At 55.0% G+C, this 24,163-nt stretch overlaps 12 protein-coding genes across 12 annotated transcripts; 6 read left to right on the plus strand and 6 right to left on the minus strand.

Moving 5' to 3' along the window:
* Positions 1–241: 241 nt before the first annotated feature.
* Positions 242–808, plus strand: N7459_006312 (GNAT family N-acetyltransferase; the record flags this gene model as incomplete). Its single annotated transcript, XM_056945496.1, has 1 exon — positions 242–808. One exon carries the CDS (start codon positions 242–244, stop codon positions 806–808), a length of 567 nt encoding a protein of 188 aa, XP_056799831.1.
* A 2,065-nt stretch (positions 809–2,873) lies between these two features.
* On the plus strand, positions 2,874–4,361 carry N7459_006313 (class I SAM-dependent methyltransferase; the record flags this gene model as incomplete). The annotated part of the gene is made up of 8 exons (XM_056945497.1): positions 2,874–2,945; positions 3,004–3,117; positions 3,187–3,214; positions 3,289–3,414; positions 3,474–3,537; positions 3,600–3,740; positions 3,804–3,906; positions 3,960–4,361. The coding sequence occupies 8 exons, from the start codon at positions 2,874–2,876 to the stop codon at positions 4,359–4,361; spliced, it is 1,050 nt and encodes a 349-aa protein (XP_056799832.1).
* Positions 4,362–4,762: 401 nt separating this feature from the next.
* On the plus strand, positions 4,763–6,574 carry N7459_006314 (LipA and NB-ARC domain protein; the record flags this gene model as incomplete). Its single annotated transcript, XM_056945498.1, has 1 exon — positions 4,763–6,574. One exon carries the CDS (start codon positions 4,763–4,765, stop codon positions 6,572–6,574), a length of 1,812 nt encoding a protein of 603 aa, XP_056799833.1.
* A 545-nt stretch (positions 6,575–7,119) lies between these two features.
* Positions 7,120–8,347, minus strand: N7459_006315 (TauD/TfdA dioxygenase family protein; the record flags this gene model as incomplete). The annotated part of the gene is made up of 3 exons (XM_056945499.1): positions 7,120–7,549; positions 7,615–8,194; positions 8,245–8,347. 3 exons carry the CDS (start codon positions 8,345–8,347, stop codon positions 7,120–7,122), a joined length of 1,113 nt encoding a protein of 370 aa, XP_056799834.1.
* A 476-nt stretch (positions 8,348–8,823) lies between these two features.
* Positions 8,824–10,528, minus strand: N7459_006316 (proline permease PrnB; the record flags this gene model as incomplete). Its single annotated transcript, XM_056945500.1, has 3 exons — positions 8,824–9,275; positions 9,345–10,274; positions 10,339–10,528. The coding sequence occupies 3 exons, from the start codon at positions 10,526–10,528 to the stop codon at positions 8,824–8,826; spliced, it is 1,572 nt and encodes a 523-aa protein (XP_056799835.1).
* An 859-nt stretch (positions 10,529–11,387) lies between these two features.
* On the minus strand, positions 11,388–11,747 carry N7459_006317 (uncharacterized protein; the record flags this gene model as incomplete). Its single annotated transcript, XM_056945501.1, has 1 exon — positions 11,388–11,747. One exon carries the CDS (start codon positions 11,745–11,747, stop codon positions 11,388–11,390), a length of 360 nt encoding a protein of 119 aa, XP_056799836.1.
* Positions 11,748–11,945: 198 nt separating this feature from the next.
* Positions 11,946–12,521, minus strand: N7459_006318 (uncharacterized protein; the record flags this gene model as incomplete). The annotated part of the gene is made up of 2 exons (XM_056945502.1): positions 11,946–12,091; positions 12,143–12,521. 2 exons carry the CDS (start codon positions 12,519–12,521, stop codon positions 11,946–11,948), a joined length of 525 nt encoding a protein of 174 aa, XP_056799837.1.
* Positions 12,522–12,787: 266 nt separating this feature from the next.
* On the plus strand, positions 12,788–14,589 carry N7459_006319 (putative amino acid permease; the record flags this gene model as incomplete). The annotated part of the gene is made up of 4 exons (XM_056945503.1): positions 12,788–13,396; positions 13,460–13,659; positions 13,720–14,300; positions 14,351–14,589. The coding sequence occupies 4 exons, from the start codon at positions 12,788–12,790 to the stop codon at positions 14,587–14,589; spliced, it is 1,629 nt and encodes a 542-aa protein (XP_056799838.1).
* Positions 14,590–15,401: 812 nt separating this feature from the next.
* N7459_006320 (uncharacterized protein) lies at positions 15,402–16,214 on the plus strand (the record flags this gene model as incomplete). Its single annotated transcript, XM_056945504.1, has 3 exons — positions 15,402–15,513; positions 15,610–16,057; positions 16,118–16,214. The coding sequence occupies 3 exons, from the start codon at positions 15,402–15,404 to the stop codon at positions 16,212–16,214; spliced, it is 657 nt and encodes a 218-aa protein (XP_056799839.1).
* Positions 16,215–16,597: 383 nt separating this feature from the next.
* N7459_006321 (sugar porter family MFS transporter) lies at positions 16,598–18,314 on the plus strand (the record flags this gene model as incomplete). The annotated part of the gene is made up of 2 exons (XM_056945505.1): positions 16,598–17,593; positions 17,655–18,314. The coding sequence occupies 2 exons, from the start codon at positions 16,598–16,600 to the stop codon at positions 18,312–18,314; spliced, it is 1,656 nt and encodes a 551-aa protein (XP_056799840.1).
* A 985-nt stretch (positions 18,315–19,299) lies between these two features.
* Positions 19,300–20,399, minus strand: N7459_006322 (zinc-binding alcohol dehydrogenase family protein; the record flags this gene model as incomplete). Its single annotated transcript, XM_056945506.1, has 2 exons — positions 19,300–19,948; positions 20,056–20,399. 2 exons carry the CDS (start codon positions 20,397–20,399, stop codon positions 19,300–19,302), a joined length of 993 nt encoding a protein of 330 aa, XP_056799841.1.
* A 1,005-nt stretch (positions 20,400–21,404) lies between these two features.
* Positions 21,405–23,337, minus strand: N7459_006323 (uncharacterized protein; the record flags this gene model as incomplete). Its single annotated transcript, XM_056945507.1, has 3 exons — positions 21,405–22,339; positions 22,437–23,050; positions 23,105–23,337. The coding sequence occupies 3 exons, from the start codon at positions 23,335–23,337 to the stop codon at positions 21,405–21,407; spliced, it is 1,782 nt and encodes a 593-aa protein (XP_056799842.1).
* Between the last annotated feature and the right edge of the window lie 826 nt (positions 23,338–24,163).

Here is a 24,163-nt window from a genome sequence, read left to right on the forward strand (position 1 = left end):
GATCACCACACCGCTAGGAGACAGTGATGCACCATTTTCCAATCAGGGCTTGATATTTATCGGTGGCGAGACTCTCCGTAGCAAAGGCCTTGTAGAGAGATTTGCCTACAAGCCAATCAGGAGAAGCGTGATGATGGATTAAACGGAGATCGTGACAACCAAGCGGATGAGTCATTGCACTAGCATCATCGTGTCAATTCTCATCCACCCTCCATCTTCTCGTTCAGCAACCGCGTTCCTGATGGCAGTCCGCATCGAGCCGGCACAATTTCCTCATGATGCCGAAGCAATCTACGCTTTGTTTGCCGGGTATGCGGCCTCGTTAGGGATTGATCTCGCTTTCCAGTCTTTCCAACAAGAGCTGGATTCCTTACCAGGGAAGTACTGCACGTCTGAAGGAGGGGCGTTATTGATTGCACGAGTACATCAAACAAGCCCAAACGATGAAGGTCCCGACTCGGACTCTTCGACACGCCCCGGTGCCAGTTCCTACCCCTCGCCGACTTGTCCTGCCGTCGGATGTGTGGCTCTCCGGCGCAGCTCCGACGGCTGGGGCGAGATGAAGCGTTTATATGTCGTGCAGGAGGCGCGAGGTTTACGACTTGGGGACCGGCTAGTTGAAGCCATCCTGGCACAAGCAAAGACACTAGGGTACCGTGGCATTCGCCTAGATACACTGCCTGAGATGCTCGCCGCGCAACGGCTATACCGCCGATATGGATTTGTGGAGATTGAGCCGTATTACGATACCCCCATCGAGAAAACGCTCTTTATGGGGTGTGATTTTCTCGATGGGGGTATCGTATGAACGTCTCGCTTGTCTGCCCCTTTATGAACGGCCAAGATGACGTGTCCCCATCTAATACTAGCATGCCATTAACGCCCCGGCCATGATGTGGAACGATACACCCACTTAAACATGGGACTGTACAAGATGGAGTGCGAAATAGGCTGCTGGTGGCGCGATCATACACAGGCAATGGAAATATATTCGAAATTGGAGCCCAGAGACGGGTTCATCAGGGGAAGGCGGGAATCGCACGTTATCGGCATTTATTCCTATTCCAACCTGGGTAGAACAGGGACAAGAATCGCCGTGCATAAGTTTGCCATGATGATAGGCCGAGTGCTCCATTCTGCTATGCTTTCTAGGCGCCGACCCGATTGTTCGGGTCCATTTTGGCTGCGGGCGGCCGAGTCTGAGCGTCGTTGCAGGGAGGCGGGGCAGTTGATGTACCCTGGAATAGCGTGCTATACAGGAAATTACCATTTTCTCCGTCGTTGAGAGCGCACTATCTGATCCTGAGCTTTCGTAGTGACGGAATCTGCGCCAAGAGAAGGAATCCTAGTGTGGTAGGATGTAACTTAGCAGGCAATCGACCGACAGAAGCCGCCATCATGATGCCCTCCCTAGATCGACCGATCCGGTCTCTCGCTCGCTGTCTCTGGCTCCTCGCTCTCGCAGGTAATATAGCACGCTGCATACTTAGACTCTCACCTCTGTCCAACTTTGGCCTCACGCTAGGTCGATCGTGGGGCAACGGAGGAGTGTTGGGCAGAGGCCCTCGGTCTTTTGTGTTCGCTTCACCCGAGCTCCACCTCATCCCGGGCTCCTGGTTGGGTATTGGCGAGCCAAGGCGTGGGCGGGAGGGGTTGGGTCCAAACGCCGATCTGGCATGGATCTGCTGTGCCCACTAAGAGCCGTCAATCATCCAGAGCAAGGCCGGGGAAGATGGTGGGACGGGTGGCTGCGAGAACATCCCGGGCGTGTCGGAGTCGGTGGTGATTGCTGATCCCCATCAGGGACCCGAGAGTCTGGGGGCAATTAAATAATGAATTGGGTTGCAGAGACACCGGGGAACCGGGGTCTCCGTTCCCCTAGTCTGGGGATGGTCTGGGGATGTGCGGATGTAGAGCGCGAGCTGATAGAAGATCACGTCCAGCATCTCCCCGAAGACGTCTCTCTTCTGCATGGATCCATACTGTCGGGGCGAGCAGGGAGGAGTCCACGGGAATCCCAATAATGGATATCACCTTTCTTGTGGCCTGCATGGGCGGCACACTCTGGCCTCGAGGTGCATCGCGGCCATCCTGCCCCCACCTATCCCAGCGTGCTGGGTCCATGGCGGGAGTTGCCCTGTGCTGGTCACGGCCAGAAGGGCCCGTTGGCTGCTGGCGACTAAAGCATTAGTGGCACTGGTGTCCCACACTCGTTCGGATTGGCGACTGAAGGGGGAATGACGGGAAAGTGGGAAGTGGAAGTGGGAAATGGAAAAAGGGAAAGGGGAAAAGACGCGCTCTTCAGCCCCAAACAACTCGGCAGACCGCCTCTTGTCGCCCACCCTTTCTGATCCAACGAGACGGAAAATTCCTCGCTGCTCTCGGTGGATCTTCGTTGCAGAGCAAAGGCGAGCAGTAGCTTCCGGCTACATGTACCTCTGCACGCAGCTGATTCCCCATTCAGGATTCATGATTCATGCACCTCCCCCTCCCCCCGGTGAGCGTACGCTTCATGATTATCCTGCTCGCTTCCGAAACTTCGCCCCGTTCGGATCTCTCCTCGGTCTCAGCCTCTTCCACACTCGGTAGACTCCCGAACGGCGCGCTTCCTGGCTGTTAGTCGGGTGTTGCTGGATTCCGATCGACCGTCGCCGCGCTCTCGCGCGTTGGTCCCGACAGCCCGGGTCAGGATTGCAGTCTTGTCCTTCTTGCACTGGATGCATGCATTCGCCGGGTCAAGTCGCGTTGGGCTGAGATCCGGTGTCCTATTCATCCTCCATCCTCTTCCTATCTCTACCCCCCCACGGCTCCCCCTTGGAAGGCTGACCTCCATGGTTGGGAGATCCCTATGTTGAGTCGATTTCTCGTGCATGATGATGACCGAGTCGGACCGGCCAAGGACCGCTGCTGGCCCCAGTGAGATCGAGATAGATACCGATGTCAGCGTAAGCAAGGATGGTTTCGCCTTCAAGCACGCCGCGGATGATTGACATGCGCCTCTAGTCCTCGGAAGATTATGACAGTGTCCGCAGTGACCTGACATCGCTCACCGAGTCCATTTATTCTTATGTCTATGAAAACGGTCGGACCTATCATGCATATCGGCCCGGAACCTATGTATGTGGAACGGGCGCATCGGAAATGTGACATCCTCGGTCGAACATCATTCACTGACCGCGCGTGCAGCTCCTCCCTAACGATGAGCGGGAACAAGGTATGCATGGAGCTGAAACGTTGCATCGTCACTCGGTCAATCTCCCCAGGCGCAATATTAATCTTCTGATCCAGACCGATTGGATATGCTTCATCACGTCTTCCGGCTTACTCTGAACGGCGAGCTGTGTCAGACCCGGTTGGAAAATCCACAGAGCATGCTGGATGTCGGCACAGGGACGGGTATTTGGGCCATCGAGAGTGAGATTCGCCCATTGCCTTCATCCCACGTACCCCGTTCCGAAACTAACTGCAAGTAGTGGCGGATGAATACCCGTCGGCAGAAGTGGTTGGGGTAGATCTGTCTCCTATACAACCTGGCTGGTCTGAGATCCCTTGGTCGCATCATCTCTTTGACAATGGGCAGCGGGTCTAACAGTTCCTAGGGTCCCACCCAATCTGCGCTTCATCATCGACGATGTCAACCAGGAGTGGAGCTTTCCTCCAAATTCCTTTGATTTCATTCATGTGCGCTTGTTAATGGGAAGTGTGGAGCACTGGCCGACATTTCTACGGCGATGCTACGAGTTTGTGTCCTCACACAGCCTGCTATATGCGTGGCCAAACCCTGGAATCTAACGCTTTGCTAGCCATCTCAAACCCGGTGGACGGCTTGAATTATCTGAATGTGACCCTCGTATAAAATGTGATGACGACACTATGCCAGATAATTGCCATCTGCAGACATGGCAGGTAAGTCAGCAGCCTCTCTGTATGCTCTGGGGCCTCCCTCTTACCTAGCGCAGAATGAATTCCACCGCATAGCTCGGAGTCAAGGCCGACATTGGGATATCACCCCGGAGCTGCCACGCATCTTACAAGAAGCTTCCTTCGAAAAGATCCATACAACTGAGTACCTACTCCCGGTCGGGACGTGGCCCAAGGACCCCAAACTGAAGGAAATCGGACGTTACTTCCGTGCACAGATGGTAGACGGTGCCATTGAAAGCTACTCGCTCGCCTTATTCACGCGGTACAGTGAATGGAGGCCACTGGAGGTGCAGATTTTGCTGGCCCAAGTCTGTTCAGAACTCAAATCCAACAGGATGCATGTTTACTCAAAATTGTATGTGATCCAACAGCTGCCGTTGTGGACCGTGCTTATTTCCTTTAGTTATATTTCAACAGCCCGCAAGCCACGCTCATAGCCCCAGGCTTATATTCCGTCTGCGCCAAGCCTGGTCTCAGGATATACTGATCATGGTATAAGCAGGCGACATTTCTTGTCTAGACAGATTCTGGGATGGCCTTCTATGTAACCACGCCAGCATGATCATTGGATGAAATGGCGCATTTGGGTATTAGCATTCACTTTCCACGCACAGCTTGAACAGCAAAAAGTCTTTGTATCATAACATCCCTATTTTGGCGGTCCACCTTCAATACCCAATATATCGACGAGAGCAAGTCCGCTGCATCAATCTACAGTTCGCATCCTGCCTCAGGCACCAGGATGACTGATCAACACCGGCAATCGACTCCGACACGATCCGTCGATGACGATCGCCTTGTCGTTGGACTCCCCGGCCGTGCCAATGTCGCGTAGACCATGCAGTCTGCCACTCTGCGGCCGGATGGGCCACCAGACGCATTTCGCATCAAGCGCAAGCCAGTGTCCAACCCGAATCTGCGGGCAGCCGCAGATGCCGATCCCCCGGGCGTGTTGCCACACGCGACAACCTCCCCGGGTTTAATACCGCCCCCGACATTGCAGCCTCCGTCATATACCGGACTATTCGGATCTGGATCGCAAGGATCTCTGCAGCCTGGTGCTGTCGCAAGACCACGAACGGCGGGGGAATCGATCCCCTCCTCTCATCCACCGTCTCCGACGCCAGTTCAGAAGGCGTACGGCGAAGCTCGGCACTTCCTCGGAGGCTTAATCAATCATCCTACTGAATCTAATAAGCATGTCACCATCCTACGACACTCGCATGGTTTAGTGTTCTACCGCGGAAATTCCACTTCAGTCGCAGTCTCCATCTTCTCCGATAGTCCCTTACCCCCAGACCGTACTTTATGGCTGCAGAACAAGGGGTGGTCTGGGAAAACCGGCATGCGCGCCAAGGCACTTCTGCATCTTCGTGACAGCTGGCTCGACGTCACACCAGCCATGCCACTACGAGCTGATCAAGTCAACCCGGATGATGAACGAGCCTGGCAACGCGATATCAAGGAGTTTCGCAAAAAGGCACCGGCGCGGCCCCGGGATACACACCAGTTACGCGAGACGACCGTGGTGCGAATCCCTGCCCAAGCAGGTGATGGCTATTTCCAGCTGGTCTTGTGCCAGGGCCCGAAGAAGAAGGTATTGGGAAACAGCCCCGTATTCCGAGTCCTCTCGACGTCTACCAATCCTAGTTCCCTTCGGGGCGCCAGCCTAAGCACTTTGCCCTTGGAAGTTGGCGCGATGGTGGTTAGTCTATATGCCCAGACTGCTGCGAGCACAGTAGTCTCCCCTGCTACTGCGGCCATCAAATCCAAGGTCGACCCTTATCGTCCGTCGTGGTTGACGCAAACCGCTGCGCACAAGGCCTACTCGGCCAGTGGTATTCACGATCGGGTCGAGGGAGCTCTGAGTTCCTATTCAGGATCCAGTCGAAGCACAACACTCGATGAAGTCTCTCCGATCATCGCTAGTAATGGCCCAACCCTTCTCGAGGAAGGACCGCAGCCACCGTTCCCCATGAGCTTCAAAGCCCGTGGGCAGCTCTCACCAGCGTCTCCCTCAAATACTCCAAGTGAGAGCTCGAGGATCACCCTCAATAAGGTCCCCGACTGGGTGCCCGAGCAACTACGGGGTTATTTCTTCGGCTGGGCACGATTCGACGTTAGCACTGGCAAAGACAGCTCATTAGGTCCTTGGTGCCCCATCATCCTTTCAGTCCGCACTTTGGATCCTCTGGAAGCTGCAAGGGTGGATATGACAAGGGTTGCGAAACATGTTGTGCAACTACGGCTTCTAGATGAAGCCCCATTGCAGTCCACCAAGCTTAATGTTTGCATTATGGGCTTTCTCCGTGCGGACATTCCACCGCCGACGGGAACAACGAGCCAGGAGCTGGCAGATGCACAAGCCGCAGCAGCAGAGGCAGCAGTCTTGGCAGATGCTTATGATGTCTCTGTCGTCCAGAATACTCTGGTGCATCCCTCATGGACTCCAGAGCGACCGAGTCAACCCGAACTGCAACACCAAAACACCGGCTGGATAGACCGCACGCGGGAAGGATTCTCGACCATGCAGGCTAGAGGGCAGAAATGGGTGGAACAAGTACCTTTGCATCGACTCGGAGTTCGGTCCGCGGCAGACGAGTGGAGGGAGAAACAGGTTGCCGTCAGCGGCTTTTATATTGTTCGCTGATTCGACAGTCCGGAATCGACTTTTTTGTTTATACCTGGAGTAATATTTGTATAGTACCTACTATTAATAGATGCATGACTTTGCCTAGGGACCGTTTAGTATTAAAGACAGGTAGCTTCTTAGTCGGTCGACCGACGTTACGGTCGCAACTATGTGCGTTACTTATATATATCGGGCCTGGGCTATCGATCCTAGAGAGGATAGATATAGTGGTCTTTTAGCTCAGTGGTAAGGTGCGTGCCCAGGCGTACCTTAATAACCAACGACTGGTACATTTGCTAGATAACTCCCAGAATCCGTGAAATAGCCCGACGAAAAGAGAAAAGGGATGCCGAAAGCGATTTGAAAAAGCGTTCTTATGACGTACAATGCGCGGCATGAAATTAACCCATGTGTTGGAGTTGCTAGGAGCTTAACGCCGGTCATACTAGGTAGTCTTTAAAGGAACCCAAATAGCCATGGGAAACAAGTCTTGATATCAGACAATCGAGGGTAATCAAATTCAGTCATAATTCGTACAGCGTGAGGCCAAGCTCTCTTCCGACTCACGGTCCCACGGGCGGCTCAGAGGCGGCCAAATTGCATTGCCGGAAGAGCCTCACCTCATCCGGCTTGAAAGCGCCCACAACCGAGTGTAGTACTCCTCGGTTGTTGAATAAGACCAGATCACCTTCCTCCCAGTCATGCGGATACACATATTGGGGACTAATGGCTGGTCGCTGGAGGTCGTAGACAATCTCGCGCACGCGTGCTAGATCGTCGATGATCGTTCCATCAGCGAGGTGGATTTTCCGCACGGCGGAGGGGTGGACCTGCAAAGCCAGCTTTCCGGTGACGGGATTCTTCCAGGCCATTGGGAAGACCATGATCTTCTTCTCGTCGATGGGTGGCAAATCTGACTCTGGCAATTCGAGGCCTTCGGAGTGAAGGCCCAGGCCGGTGGAGCGGGAGTGGGCGGGGCTCATCCAAATGTATCTGTAGCGGCAGTCAGTTAGACGGTGCATTTGTAATCAGGAGGTATGAATTGGGTGGCTTCGTACGGGTGAGGCGCATATTCTATCTTGCTGGTCCGCACAAAGTCCTGCTCTTCCGGAGACAGGCGCTCGAACATGCGCTCGCCGCTCACAAACGCCGTCGTGCCAAGCGGCACATCCAGTGTCTCCTCTGTTCCGTCATCATACAGGAGAGTTTGACGTCGGCCCTTGGGCACGGTCACCGCCAGCAATGTTGTGACCTGAGGCGGATATAGGTCATATAGAGCCGCATCGATGTGCCAGCGGTAGAAGCGGGTGAAGTCGTAATCCTTGTCGTCGGGGATATGGTCCTTATGGAACGTCCGGTGATGTGGATGCTTGAGCTGGACATTCTCCAAGCCCTCATACGAGGGAACGAATCCGTTTCCGATGACTTGGACTTGCGGTTGATGCGGGACGGTCTTCAGGTCTGGATGAAGGATGCTTCGCTTGGCATCGATCGTTTTGCCATGACCATAATTGTCGGACGCGGGATCAAATCGCTTGGTAAGCTCGTACTGCGCCTTGGGTGACAGCTTATGTTGGTTCTTGAACACAACGACATGATGGTGGTACAGTGCATCGCGGACGGTCACGAACTGCTCATCTAGACGACGTTAGCGGCGATCATTGCAGTAACCGTGTATGCCCACGAACCAGTCAAGTTCTCCAAGTCCACACCATCTACCTGGGCTCCAAATTCAATTTTCGAGCCGGGTGGTGGCTGCAAAGGCCGGACGGTCGGGGGAAGCACTGCCATGGTCGCTCGGCTTCTGTTAGAATTGTAGATAGGTGAGCCCAGGGCGGATCGGGCGGGGCTTATATATGTACGACTGAGGCAGCCGCTGTAAACTCTTCCGCAAGACAGCACGCGATTCATAGGCGGTTCACGGCGTATACCGAGGATTGGTGGAATATAAGAGGAAACCAGAATTCACGGAGCTGGTGACGTCTTATCGAGTGCGGGCGAGTGCGGATCTCCGATAAGATGAAGCCGCCGCAGCCACGATTATTCCATCTTGTGCAAGTGGACAAGGGATGCTTACAGGGCGGTCTAGGCAATGGAAAATAACGCGATAGGCCGAGAAAGAACTCCCCGAGTGATCGATTCCTACGGGATTCCAAGCTTGGATTTCCCACCTCCGCATAACCAGATGGAGGGAAAGACGAATCCGATCACGCCGACAACACGCGCACCACTTCGGTGGACTCTTCCCCAGCTTCCACTCTTCGTCGCTACCAAAATTTCCACCACGGTCCACGCGGCCTCGGCGGGACCTCTGCATCGATGATCTCCTGCAACCCGGTCTGCATGTCCACCTCGTCCGGGCGCCAAGCCCATGGGTCACTCCAAAACAACGCCCGGTGGCCGAAGTACAGCATCAGGAATGCAGGGATGCCGATGTACGCGGTGAAAAAGTTGCTGACAGACCACTCGGACGGGAAGAAAACGGTGAAGCCGTTGATGAGCATCATCAAGGTCGCACCCGCCATGCCGAAATAAGCTCCGTATGGCTGCAGCCGCGAGCGGTACGGTGCTTCAATCCCTTGCGCCTTGATGGCCTTGCGGAACCGGAAGAAGACCACACAGCAGCAGATCCAGGAGATGAATCCCGAGGTATTGGTGAAGTTGACAAACCAATTAAACACGATGGAGCTAGAGCTCCCCACGGAGAGGTAGGCCAGCGCTGAGAAACAGGCGGATGCAGTCACGGCGTAGTATGGCACACCCCATCGGTTTCAGGACTTGAAGATGCTGGGCGCATTTCCTGATACGGCTAAGGAATACAGCGAGCGAGACGACATGTACAGGAAGGAGTTCCCTGCGGACCAGGCCGATGTCAAGACTGCGGCATTTACGATATGGTCAAGCACTGGGATGCCTGCATTTTGAATGCCCACCACGAATGGGGACGAGTTGACCGTCCCGTCACCCTGGGTCAGTCGTGGGGCATTGGAAGGGCAGATTACACCGATGGCAAGAACGCCGAAGATGTAGAAGAACACCAGCCGATAGATGTAGCGCCGGGCAGCACGAGGTATGTTGCGTCGCGGTGATTCCATCTCTCCGCCACTGATGATGATCAGCTCTGGCGCGAAGATGAAGGCTATCGCGCTGGACACGGTACACTTCAACAATCCTACGAAGCGCCCAGTGTCTCCCCCGATTAGGTACTGATTGAATGCGCCGGGGTGTTTCCAGTAATGGAAGCCGAGTAGTTGGCGGTTTGGTCCGCCACCCCAGAAGAGAATAAAGGACACCATGAGCAGGCCGACCAAGGTGATTATTTTGACCCCAGAGAACCAAAACTCCGATTCGCCGTAGAATTTCACCGGGAGGAAATTCAGCGCGATGATGACAACCATCATGATGGAGATCCAGACTGCGATATTGATCGTTCCATTCGGATCCCAGTATCCAATGACCAGCCCGGCCGCCGTAATCTCGTAGGGCACCAAGATCCCCAGGGAGTACCAGTACAAGTAACCCATGGCGAAGCCTAAGCTGCGCGACACGTACCGGAACCCATGGTAGCTCATCGTGCCACCATGGACAGGCATGTAAGCGCCAATCTCGGCAATCGCGGTGACCAGGGCATAGACCATGGCGGAGATGAAGATATATCCGAGCAGCAGCGATGCAGGCCCACCCGTTGCGAGAGACTGGCCCGATGAGACGAAGAGGCCTGCGTATTGACATTCTAGTTAGCCACTTTTCTCCAGCGTCTCCAGCATCAACATGCAGCTCACCGGTCCCAATCGTGCCACCCAGGGCCATGAGCTGGACATGGCGGTTCTTCAATCCACGCTGGGTAGTGGCATATCGCTCGTCGAGAAGATCTGCCTCAACCAAAGTCCGGACGACCCTCCCTTTTTCCGCCACGGATTCCTGGTGGGCGGTCTTGCCCGTGGTCGAGAATGCTTGGTCAACGGTCGCCATTATGCACACCAGGGGCGATCCCGCAGAGATGAAAGCAATCGGAAGCAATGATCAGCGGGGGGAGACAGGTATTTTATGTCCCTTGGGGCCCTGGGCCCCGTGTCCGCGACGGCTGCACTGCGGGATTCCACCGCAAGGGGTCCGTGAGAGGCAAGATGAGCATGAGTAGCCAATGGTTGGAGACCTGTGAACGCCCTCGTTCGGAGTACAACTTGGGAGGTGTCAGTGCTCTCTCCGCGCTTGTAGCGACCAGCCGTGGGTGTTATCGGCAAGCAGCACAGTTGGTGCTACGGCAGTGGTCACTACGCCAAAACGGGCGTGGTACTTCCGGATGAGGCCAAGCAGATGAATGCGCTATGCTCCAATCGTGCAAGCTCGCCGTGGGCACTGGGCCGAGAGATTGAATCCCACGCTGGGCTTGGGCGATCGCCGATAAGAAGCAGCTGGATGTCACGCAAAAGGATCGCTGTTGTCCCCGAGTGCGTTGTCCGAGTCTCGAGACGAGCCGTCTTGGCATGGGTGAAAGATAGCTGCTATATAGGCTGTGCCCTACCAGGCTGCCTCCTTGCACGCGCAGTGTGTAGTCCAACATCGGTGGGTTGAAAGTAGTAGACTCCTTCCTCCTTCGCGCACGACTAGAGCCCTTGTCCACATCGGCTATGGAACGATGGAAGTGCTGGACCGCCCCAAGCAGGTCGTTCAAGCACCCACCGAGGCCGTGGTTCGGCTGTTGTATGCCTCCACCTGCGATCCGGACTTGCATTTTCTCAAGGGGGATGTCTCCAGTGCACAAACCGGGTTGGTCTGAGGCCATGGAGGTGTCGGCGTTGTCGAGGCTCTAAGCGCTACGGTGCACAGGCTACAGGTCGGCGACCGGGTGTTGATCTCCGGTATGACCTCGTGCGGAGCGTGCCAATTTTTTCGACGTGAAATCACAGCGCATTGTGAGACAGGAAGCTGAGTGCTTGGGAATCACATTGATGGGACGCAGGTCGAGTATGTGCACGCTGCCGCTGACCATCGACCCGCGCGCGGCGGTGGCCGTGTCGGATGCCCTTCCCACGGGGCTGAAGTGCGGCGTTCTCGGTGCGAGGGTTCGACCTGGGTGATCAGTGATTGTTGTCGGGGCTGGACCCGTCCCTGACTCCGGTGCAGATATCCAGATGTCCTTGGTGAACGCGACGACGCCGCGTCTGTTGCGGCTGGTGGAGCCGAGCATGTTTGATATCGGCTCGCTAGTCACCCACCCTACGTTCTTGCCCTTTGATCATTCTGCTTCTGAGGCTTCTGGAGAGGTGCCGGATATGCCTGCCCCGATACAGGATATCGACTGACCCTATCCACGCTATAGATTTCCCCTGCGACCAGGCGGCCACTGCCTACGCTACAATCCAAGCGGCAGCGCAGCACCGGGTGCTTAAGGTGGCCATTGACTTTGAGGCGGCGCAACTCTAAGGGCCTCGCAATCCGGGGTGATACCGAGATGGGAAGGGCAACCCGGTTGGACTGTGGGCCGGAGCGGTTGAAGACGTTTCGTCCATTTTCCGACAGTCATTCCGGGGGCTAGGACCGAAAGCCGTCAGTACTGGCCCATAAGCATCCTAGTAGACATACATACATCGTCCATCATCAGAATAGATACGGGATGGCCGTTCTGCGCCCGGGGGTGGTCTGCGAGTTGCGAGTTGTGATTTGATGGCTGCCAGACTCGAACCAGGGACTCGTTGCCTTCGCTTCTTTTCGTCCGATGGGCCAGTGACTGGTGTTGCGCGTGCTCACGGTGAGGGATGTTGCCCCCAGAGACGACCAGTCCAGACGACGGAGAATCAGAGATGATCAATCCCTCCGCATTCTGCAGACGTGAGAAAGGCGCAGGATGGCCGCGGAGGAGGGAGAAGTGGAACCGGGGAAGTTCCGCTCGCCAATCGTCGACTTCGCAAGGACTTCGCCGCACTTGGCTGCATCCACTTCGCCGCCGCCATGCTCGTCTCATTGGCCAGTACGAGGGCTGTAGCGAAGGCCAAGTTCTATCGTGAAGGACATTGTGGTTGCAGGGCAAGGTTCGTCCCCACTGCTTTTTTTTTCTTGCTTTTGCTGGTTCTATTTTTTTGGGGGATCTTCTTTCCATCTGGATTTGTACCTTCTACGTTTCCATTATTGACTCCTTCTCCCAGGCCTCTTGAACTGATACTGATCCTCCCCCTCAAGGACAAAACTCCCAGATGCACCACATCCCGGAACGACATTAACCCCATCACCATGGCTGCCAAGGGCGAACAGCGTTGCCCGTCGCGAGTGTCCATGGAAGGCGCAGAAACCGGCCTCGACACCAGCAAGGCGGACCGCACGCTTGAAGACTTAGGATACACGCCGGAACTGGCGCGGAACCGCTCCATCTGGCAGGTCACCTTCATGTGCTTTATCCTCTCGTCTGTCCCCTATGGCCTGTCGACCACCCTCTACTATCCACTGGCCGCTGGGGGCCCCGCCAACATCATCTGGGGCTGGGTCGTCGTCTCGTTCTTGATCCTGTGCGTCGCGATCTCCCTGGCCGAGATCACCTCGGTCTATCCCACGGCCGGCGGCGTTTATTACCAAACCTTCGTCCTGTCGCCACTCTGGTGTCGCCGGGTCGCCTCGTGGATCTGTGGATGGTCCTACGTGGCTGGCAATATCACCATTACGCTGGCCGTCAACTTCGGAACCACCCTGCTCTTCGTCGCGTGTCTCAACGTCTTTGAGAAGTCTCCTGGCGTGGGCATCACCGACGATTTCCAGGCCTGGCAGACATTCCTCCTCTTTTTGGCCATCACTTTGCTAACGCATGCCATCTCGGGCTTTGGCAACAAATGGCTGCCCTGGTTGGAGGTAAGTCGTCGTTCCCCCTATGTGCCTCCATGAGGCCGCTACTCACGATTGAAAATTGACCAGACGTTTGCGATCTTCTGGACCATTGCGGGCCTGGTCGCGATCATCGTGTGCCTGTTGGCAATTGCCAAGGGAGGCCGCCACTCTGGAGGCTGGGTTTTTGGTCACTTTGAACCCCAGGCGGGCTGGCCGGCTGGCTGGTCATTCTTCATTGGTCTTCTGCAAGCCGCCTATGCCACCTCTGCCACAGGCATGATTATCTCGTGAGTTGTTTCGTGCCTCTTCCATCGAATCCCCGTTGACGGACGCGTTTTATGAAATAGTCTCTGCGAGGAAGTGCGTGAGCCTGCCGTCATGGTCCCCAAGGCCATGGTGGGCACCATCGTCATCAACTTCATCGCCGGTCTTCTGTTCTTGATCCCGGTCTGCTTCGTCCTTCCCGATCTCGCCATGCTGGTGGGTTTGGTGTCTGGTCAGCCTACCCCGGTGATCTTCCAAGCCGCTATTGGCAATTCGGCCGGGGCCTTTTGTCTGTTGATCCCTTTACTGGTTCTCGGGATCATCTGCGGCGTCGGCTGCGTGACGGCCACCTCCCGCTGCACTTGGGCCTTTGCACGCGACGGCGGGATTCCCGGCTCCGGCTGGTGGCGTATCGTTGACAAGCGTTTGGACATCCCCGTCAACGCCATGCTCCTGGGGATGGTGGTCGAGATTGCCCTCGGTGCGATCTACTTTGGATCGACGGCGGCTTACAACGCCTTCTCCGGCGTGGGAGTGATCTTCCTGACTATGAGCTATGCTTGCCCGGTCGCGATCTCGTTGATCTTCCGCCGGCGGCAGGATATCAAGAACGGCAGCTTCAATTTTGGCATCATTGGCGCCATCGCGAATGTCTTCGCGCTCGGTCAGTCCTCTTCGTGATCCCCGGGCTCCCTTGTGCTAACAACCGTCCAGCCTGGAGTGTGCTTGCCATCCCGCTGTTCTGTATGCCGACGCTCAAAGTCGTGACCAAGGAAAGTATGAATTATGCATCGGTCGTTTTCGTCGGCTTCGTGCTCATCGCAGCTGTTTGGTACGGCGTCTGGGGCTACCACAATTACCGCGGGCCCCCAACCGATGCCATCGAACCCGACAGCGCTTCTTCTGCGCCCGACACGACTGCCGAAGCGCCAGTCAAGGGCACACACCCATGATCTTGTCTAGGGGCGATCGGATACAATCCCATCCTCCGCCACCCGTCGCGTCTCACCATTCCATCCCGTGCGACCTGATGATACGTAACCGTTTCCATCGTTGACCTCACCAGGGGTTCTGGTGCCAGGAGCCCAGATGTCCATAAGCATAGCTACATTCATCTGTGTCATATATATTGATTTTAAGTTGTGGACATTATTATGTGCGCATGTCCGCGTGGCTGTACGCGGATGCGATGAATTCTATGGGCCAAGAGTTATGTGGACTCGTCAGCGAAACCTCTCACTGGAAAGGCCACATATTAGGAGTTATATAGACTTTGGAAGTCGTCGGTCACTAAATCACTCTCTAATTCTCCATACCTGAACGGCGCAGGTATGACCTGAAATGAACTATGAATATTTGTCTGTTGTGGTCTTAATTTCCTTAGTCGACGGTAGATATAGAGAATGGGGTCCTAGTTGTTCCACGGTGGATGAACGGCGTCAAGCAGGGCGACATTGTCATTGGTCCTAAAGTCTAGGAGGGGTATTGCAATATCCATGCCATAGATGGAGGGCTCATTCAAAGGTCTGGATATATATCTGCCGCCAGCCCCAATTCAACCGCCACCATGCCGTAAGGACTGACGGTTGAGTAGTTACCTACCTAGGTAAGTAACATATCGTCACCGTTATTATATAAATAATACTAATAGGTAGTTACTACTCCTAATCATCATGGTCATACGCAATGCGAAAGCCCTTGGGCGCGGGGTAAATGTTACTCCGTGCTGAATCAGCGGTGCCGACGTTCCCGAGGAGTGCGAAGGATGAATCGCAGTGAGGATTCGGGAGCACCATTCAATCCCTGGATTGATGGGCAGCCGGGGGAAAGATGTTACTTATCGCCAACATACTCGGCCAATCCTATTGTCTGGGTGGGTGCAGCATCTGCCATGACGTACGGGTGCGCCACTTGACGGCTGCCGAGTTGATTTCTGATCGGAACACCGGACTGACGATCATAATCATGCATAGGCAATACCACCTTGGAAGACCCCGGGTGCGGACGACGTAATGCCTCCGCGACTCCGCAGTTTCCCCTCGACTTGGAGACGCTCACCGAGACACCATTCGGGCAGGACGCCTTTAGTGGCCTCCACGACCCGCGACTTCTGGGGTCGGCCCCGGGCTCAGGCCCACCGCTTCTCCAGACCTCAATCCCCAATCCTCAGTCCGCAATCCCCCCCCCCAACATCCCCTGGATCCGTGAATGCCATCCACTCCGGGGGTCGCAGCGTCCTGGTCGCGAGCGTGCCCGGCGGCACCGCGTCGAATTCCATTCTAGCAGTCTCGGCCCCGAGTGCCACAAGCCGAAACGAAACTCAAAGCCAAAACCAAAGCCTACGCCTCGCGATGCCGACCCAAGACCGTCACTCGGCACCGGCTTCGCCCCCTTGGCAGGCCGAGTTTCGCCACTCGTGCAGTCTGTCCCGAATTCTCCATGCCGGCCTGCTCGGCTACCCGTCTGACTGGCGAACCACAGCCGATCCGTTGCTGGACCCCGTCCTGGCTGGCTCTCTGCCCTGGTCCCTGGTGGGTTCGGCCGGGCCGTGCGAGTCGACTTTCGGCCGGTTTCCTGACGCCGGCGGCTCCTGACAGGCTCACAGGCTCAAAGGCTCACGCGGCACTAGTGTAGGCCGGGGACAAATGGGTCGCCGTGCGTGTGTGGCCTCTCCACAATGCACTCTCCGCTCGCCTTCTCTGTCAAACGGAATTACCGGTGCGGGCTTTTCCCCAGTCTTTGCAGAATTACAAAAGGGCCCTGCCTCCACGGGTTGCTCCTTTTTTCTTCCCCATGGGCATTGGTATTGACACAGCCTCTTGACATTGTTTCCACTTCCTTGGGAGCCCCTGGCATATATACTTCTCTACCAGCCTTTGCCTATCCCTTATCATTTCCTCCATTGATCTTTCCCGCCTGCGCTGCTGTCCGAGAGAGCCACTCTCTGATCACGACACCATCATGGGTCTCGAATCTTCCTACCACCACGGGGAGTCCATCACCCCAGCTCAGCAGCAGCACCCCATGAGCACGGAAACCTCTTCTCAAGATAGCCCCGTCCAAAAGCCAATGCGGCCCGTCGGCGTGGACACCCCCATTCCCCGCGTGACTCTGCGGTCCCTTGTCATGGGCCTTTTCGTCTCCATGGGAGGGCTGCTGTTCGGCTATGATACGGGTCAGATTTCTGGCTTCCAGGACATGGACGATTACTTGCGCCGATATGGTCAGTTGAATTCCAAGGACAAGTGGGCCTTCACCAATGTCCGCTCGGGTTTGATTGTCGGTATGCTGTCCATCGGTACCCTAGTTGGCGCTTTGGTGGGTGCTCCCCTGGCGGACTACCTGGGCCGAAAGTGGTCCATCACCACCTGGTGCGCCATCCTCATCATCGGTCTGGTTGTTCAGATCTCCTCCCCCTCTGGTCACTGGTACCAGATGGTCGTCGGCCGTACTGTCACCGGTCTGGGGGTCGGTGGCTGCTCACTCCTGGTGCCCATGTACCAGGGAGAGAGTGCTCCGCGTCATATCCGTGGTGCCATGATCAGCTGCTACCAGCTGTTCGTCACCCTGGGAATCTTCCTGGCCTACTGCATCAATCTGGGAACTCACAACCTTGATGGTACTGCCCAGTGGCGTATCACCCTCGGTCTCACCTTTCTGTTTGCTCTCGTCCTCGGTGCCGGCATGGTTTTCTTCCCGGAGAGCCCTCGCTACGAGTTCCGGCATGGTAAGGTTGAGAGCGCCCAGCGCACACTCGCGAAGCTGTATGGCGTGCCCGAGAACCACGTCCGCATTCTTGAAGAGATAGACGAGATCCGTGAACAGTTCGAAGCCGAAAGTCAAGGCCAAAAGTGGCACGAGTTCATCACTGCCCCGCGCATGTTCTACCGCCTTGTCCTGGGTATGGTCCTCCAGAGTCTGCAGCAGCTCACTGGCTCCAACTACTTCTTCTACTACGTAAGTCGACCTTCCTGATGCGAAATTTTGAGACGACCCGATGCTGACAATGGTTTGGTAGGGTACCACGATCTTCAAAGGCGCTGGCATCTCCGACAGCTTTGTCACCCAGTGCATCCTGGGTGCCGTCAACTTTGTGACCACCTTCGGCGGTCTATACGTCGTTGAGAACTTCGGCCGCCGCAAGTCACTAATCTTCGGTGCCCTCTGGATGTTCGTCATGTTCATGATCTTCGCTTCCATCGGTCACTTTGTCTTGGATGTCAAGCACCCCGAAAATACCCCGGGCGCTGGCAAGGGCATGATCGTGGTGACCTGTTTGTTCATCGCCGCCTACGCCATGACCTGGGGTCCTATGGTCTGGGCTATTGTCGCCGAACTGTTCCCCTCTAAGTACCGTGCCAAGGGTATGGCTCTTGCCACTGCCTCTAACTGGGCCTGGAACTTCCTCATCAGCTTCTTCACTTCCTTCATTACGAGCTCCATTGACTTTGCCTACGGGTATGTCTTTGCCGGCTGCTTGTTCGTTGCTGCCTTCGTCATATACTTCTTTGTCATCGAGGGTAAAGGTCGCACCCTGGAGGAGCTCGACTGGATGTACGTCAACAAGGTTGTCCCCTGGAAGAGCAGCAAGTATGAGATCCCGCGTCGTGCGGACTGGACCGAGGAGAGCCAGTTCGATCGCAAGGAACAGGGAATGTACCACGCCGAGAACGCCTAAGCATGGCGCTCAGCATTTTCCTTTCTCAGTTCCCTTTTTATTCTTCATCTCATAGATATCTGGAATATCTTTTTCACCATTGTTATGATTGCATGAATCCTGCATGATCGGCATCGACGTGAGGTTGGAGTACTACGGTGGATATCGGTCGGTCCAACAGGGGATCTATCATTTGTATATACTGCTTCGATCAATAGAGCTATCCAGGCCGGCAGACCTTTTATATTCACTTGCATGTTAGCTTCACGCTTGATGCCCCATCACTGGGCGTGATGGTCCGACTACTTATTGGCCGATGGATTACAAGGTGATCCATCATTTGAAATATGCTTCCCACTAGCCAAGAGAACGTCCCTCGAGACTCAATCAGAACCGAAGCCCGAAATTATCCCCAGGAACTACCGGTACCACTGCAGATAGCGTGGAAAGACACGGGCTGCCAATATCGACTCCATTCGTACTGGCCCAACGTTGCCCGAACTGGTAGCGGAGCGGTATAGAACTCGACAGTGTCGGAATGGCCCGGATTCTTTCGAGGTTCTTGAATTGTTCATCATACTGCCAGGCCTTTTTGTCGGTGGCGGGATCTGAACCTGTTGATGACCATCGCGGGCCATTTAGTACTTTTGCTGAGAAAGGCCCGGAAGTGTAATTCCAATCACCTGGCGTCACAAATCAATGGAATCAACAAATTTATCAGGGTATGTATCTCCTGGAGGCTGATCATTTCCTCGGAGAGCCGAAACAGTTTCCACTCGGGCCAATACTGAGTATCATAAGCTTTTCATTATCTGCCGCGGAATATTCTGACGGTCTTGCATGGCGCCAGTGCATATTCATGGGCGAAGATAATGAAATCTACAAGTGACGTATGCTTCAGGCTTGTGCAACAGCCAAATCTCTCCTATGGAGGCCAGATATCTATATAGAAGACGGTGATATAAATGCGAATTATCCCATTTACGTTGCGGTATAGTCCATCACACTAGAGTGTAGCCACCAGTTTCTCTCCACTCACGCCCTGGCGCATCAATTCAAGACCCTTTCGCAACCCTTCAAGCCTGTGACCAACCCGGTTCAATGGAAGCGGTAGTTTGTACGTTCCCCGTTCGAGCAAGCCCTCCAAAGCTTGCATGATATTCTCGTTCCCGGGCAATTGAGGAAGATCGCGGCCCCTGAACAACACCGAGTCCACCCCGGCTGGTGGCCGGACCTCTTCGTCACCGGTCCAGACTTGTGCATATTTCTTTGGCCCAGTGACATCAAAGGTCTCGAAGACATGTCGTTCCGTGGCGCCCGCGCCAACGGCATCAATGATTGCATCTACACCTTTGGAGTCTGGAGTCGCCGATTTCACATCCGTCACCAAGGACACCGAGTTTCGATCGAACGCTCTGTCGACACCAAGGGAGTTGACGAGATGCGCATGGTGCCTCGATGAGCTCGTGGCCAGGATGGTGCACTCGGGGACCGAGAGACGCATCAGTTGGATTGTCGCTGCCCCGACGGCCGAGCTACCTCCAAGGATCAGAACGGAAGAAGGCCGCAGGCCAGTCGTCGGTCCGCCCTGGAGGAAGGGAAGCGGCGCTTTTAGGCCAATTCCAAGGGCCATGACAGCCGTGAGATAACAGACTCTGAGAGTGTTGATATGTTAGCACTGGCGGGTAATGATCGCGATTACCAATGAGGGCATTCCAAACAGCATGGGCATCGTCGGCGAAAGCAGGGCGAAAAGACATACCCTAGCGTTGCAGCCTCTTCTAATGCCCACGTTGGTGGGATCTTGGCCACCGCACTCTCTTGTACCACGGCAAATGACTGGTATGATCCGGCACGGTCTCCAGGGGTGAAAAGAGCCAGCACTTGGTCTCCCAGTGCAACCCGCTTAACTTGGTCCCCAACGGCCTCGACAATGCCAGCACCATCCAACCCGGGCACTAAAGGCCATGCCGTGACTCTGTGACCTTGATCCGCCATTTTGTAATCCGCCGGATTGATGGCAATGGCTTTGATGCCGATCAGCACTTCCGTGGGCCCGATAGAGGCTGGCTTTGCTGCAGCCGTAGCCACCAACGAGGCCCCCATTTCTTTGACCAGGTATTTTGTGGCTTGCAATGCCATCGTGGAAGCTTCCTTCTTCACCTGCCTTGGCCGAGAAATCGGAATATCGACGTTGTTGCAGCTAATTTCTTTTCGACGTGCGCAGTCTCCCGAAATTTGGGTCCTCGATCGACTAAACGAAGACCGTAGACAGATTGTGCTCATCCATTCTCACGCAGAAGGCCTCGCGCCCGCCCTTTGTACTGGTCAGTGGAGACGGATTTAACGAGATCGCGCGGACTTAGTCTCGGGCTGGAAAACCCCGAGGCGCCAACCCACGGCTTCCTATTGAGCTGCTGACCCGCCCGTGAGACTCTTCCGCGATGAATGGCTCGGTGGTTCTGTCCGTGCGTGAATGTGATCAATTTATCGTATGCTCGAGTGGCGGGAAAGCGTCGTGTGTGCAGCGGGAGGAGTGGAAGGAGAAGTTGGGAGAGAAGAGCGGATGAAAAGATCCGCTAGAGCCCGAAGGATACTACTACTACTACTACTACTACTACTAACCGCGTCATACGGAATTAATTCTCACTCCCCCCCCCCCGTGAGAGTAAGTGTTGGTAAGATGCATGGAGAAAGGAAGCATATGGATTCATAGACGCCCAGATAACAGCAACCATAGTCCAGAGCGTGAACGACAACTGAGACCATCTGGATGTCCGACCTGGACGGTCTCCAGAGCGCCCACCTCATTCGGAGAATGGGCTATTCTGGCATAGGACAGTTACAGGAACTGTGAACCTCCGGGTTTCTATTCACAACATCTCCATTCATCTTCAGTTTGAATATTTCGAATACCGCCCACTTGAACAATCCACCACGCCCTTGGTACACATCCTTTCCTCTCCTGACCCGCCTGGGAGTGGTATTATTAGATGGGAGTATTGTGAAATTAGTATAGTGCAATAAGAGAGAGGAAACAATCGCAATCCCTCTCTTCTCCCGTTGGTGATGGCCCAACGTCGGTTATCTGTCCCCAAGACACACTTTGGTTTACATCGTAGTTCCCTTGTTTTGCTTCTTGTCCACACGGTAGTGCTTCCAAGCCAGAATGGAGGGAATGATCAAAACCACAAGACAGGTGGCAGCAATTGCCTCGTACTTTTGGGTATACCCATACGCAAAGTTAATGGCATTGCGGACGTCTGTGCCCGGCAGGTATTCCAGCTGGGAGGTGGATCCGCCGAGATAGATCTTCTCCCAGTCCGACTGAGCGCTTGCAGGAAGGGCCTTGCGCAGACCTTGAGGGAAGGTGTTGGTGTAGATGGCGGCAGCCACGGCGGATCCAATCGCGCCACCCACGCTGGAAAACAGACTGATGGTGGACAGAATGATGGGGAGGCTGTCACGATCAGAGGCACACATGCCCGCCATCTGCTCGCCAATGACAAGCATACCGCCCGAGAAAGCTATGAAGATCTGACACATGATCACATAGCCAATGTCTGCATCTTGGCCCCGGAAGTGAATCATGAGGCCAGAACCTAGGAACATAAGGGGCACGGCAAACAGGAGACACGAGTACTTGAACTCCTTAACCCAGCGAACCCAGAATCCAAAGACAGGTGACCAGAAGCAAGATCCGACGGTGTAGATCGAGGTCGTGTAGCCGGTCAGCTTAACATCGAGGTTGTAGACAATCATGATAAAGTAGTAGAAGTAGCTATCCCAGCAGTAGAAGCTAAAGTTCAGTACCGCTGCAAGACAGCACGCACCGATAATTGTGCGATCACGGAGAAGTTGGTAAGGAATAAAATGGGTGCGGGCAAACCACTTTTCCCAAGCGGCAAAGGCGAAGAATAAACAAAACCCGACTACCACCTGGGCTATAAAGGTCGCCGTGTGATACTGTGTCCGGCCGTAGGTTGCCATACTGAATGGCAAGAGGAACAGGATAAAGGCCGCCATCAAAAGAAGAGCGCCAATGACTACTCAATGGTCAGCATTTGAATCAGGGATTTTTGTCTTGGTGTTGCGATGGGACCCCAAGGGGAGGTAGGCACGAATGGGAAAGAGTTGACGCACCGTCAAATTCGTGGATGTAATGAGTGATTGACTGTATCGTGGTTCGTCCACTGGGCCGGCGAGTGAGAATGCCCTGCTTTTTGGCCTTATTCTCGAAGTATTTGAAGGCAATGATCAACGGTGCAAAGACAACGGGCTGGATGATGCAGAATGCTCCATATGCCCATCGCCACCCCGAGGTGTTGATGAAAGACTGGGCAGCGAGGGAACCAGTAAAGGCAGTGCATATATACGGGGTGGTTGAGAAGCCAAATGCAAAGGCCCGGTTTCGAATTCCCGAGGTATCGGCAATGAAGATCTCCAAAATGAGGTAGATGGCGTCAAAGCCCACCCAGTACAGCACATATCCAGCGGCGTAGGAGTTCGGACCGGTACACGCGGCGAGGATGATCATACCCACAAGATAGATCACCAAGAAGACCATCAGACCCTCTGCGCGACCCCAGAGAGTGAGAATCCTACCAATGGGCAGTTTGAGTACGCCGCCGACAATGGTGGCCAGGATGTTTGCCGTCGTGACCTGAGGTGCTAGTTGGAACTTCGAGTATGCATAGTATAGCACATTGGATCCGATGTACTCGTGGAACGACAGCATAAAGTAGCACACCCAAATCCTGGAAAGCCACATCAGCATAATGCACCGTCACATCTTCTGGGGGTACACCTACCAGGCGTAGGTAGCGTAGACTGCCTTCTTGCCCCAAACTAGAGCGACGGCCTCGGCCTTTTGCACGCCAAACTGAGCTTCTTTGGTGATCTCGTCCGGGTGCACTTCGGCTTCTTGATTGGCACGAGCCAGCTCGTCGGCGTCGGTGCTCTTCTCGTTGGCATTTTCCACAGGACCAAGGTCTTCAACGACCTCGGTAGCCTTGCGACCACGAAGACGATCGACCACACCCATGATGATTGGGATAAATGCCTGGGATTGAAGCAGGTTGGTCCAGAGAAGGGTTCCTGAGTAGCAGGGGAAGAGAAGCTGGGCGACGGTGTGCGCCACTGCAATTTATATTCCCATGGACGGTGGTGTGGTGTCATGGGCCGTTCTAAAGGAAAATTTTTTTTTCCTCTTCCTCTGCCTTGCCTCTTTGAGGCTCGACTGGACGATGTCTTAGGTCTTTGCTAGTCGATTTGATGGACTCATCCTTCGTGAAAAACTGGGCCGACACAGGTTTGAGCCAGTGATCGCACGTCCATCGCCATCGACAATCCGACACTTGACCGTGCTGGGAAGAGTGGAGGCCATTGCCTGCGCGGGACCGATCCTCTCCGGTTGTTGGAGAAATAAGGCGACGGATCAGATACCACTGTGCACCTATCGCAAGACTTGGCCCACGCGTCCCGGTGTGAAAATGGGCGGCGGGTCATCCTCGAGCTGGTCTCTGACTCGCGGCTATCGTTGGCTTTGGCACCCACCATTGGCACTAAGGAGGAACGGGGCAGATTGATAGCCCAAAGTGGAATCATAACAATGTATTAAATGAACATCGGGATGGTGGCTGCACCGGATACCACCCTAGGCAATTTCTCGGTGGCAGTTTTGGCCCCTAGCCCACCGCGGTCGCGTCGCACTGGAATACCCAGACCAATACTCGCGTATACCAAGTCGTTCGCCGGGAGGGGCGCGTGTGGCCAGAGGAATGACTGGCGTCGTCGGTCGACGCGGTGCGAGGCAAAGCCGAAACGCGCTTGGGGGTGATATAGCATGGCCGGTTGCCATCGTTCGGCTG

The sequence above is a fragment of the Penicillium hispanicum genome (genome assembly GCF_028827665.1).
Source record: "Penicillium hispanicum strain IBT 35686 chromosome Unknown utg000005l_segment0_segment0, whole genome shotgun sequence".
NCBI classification, from domain to species: Eukaryota; Fungi; Ascomycota; class Eurotiomycetes; order Eurotiales; family Aspergillaceae; genus Penicillium; species Penicillium hispanicum.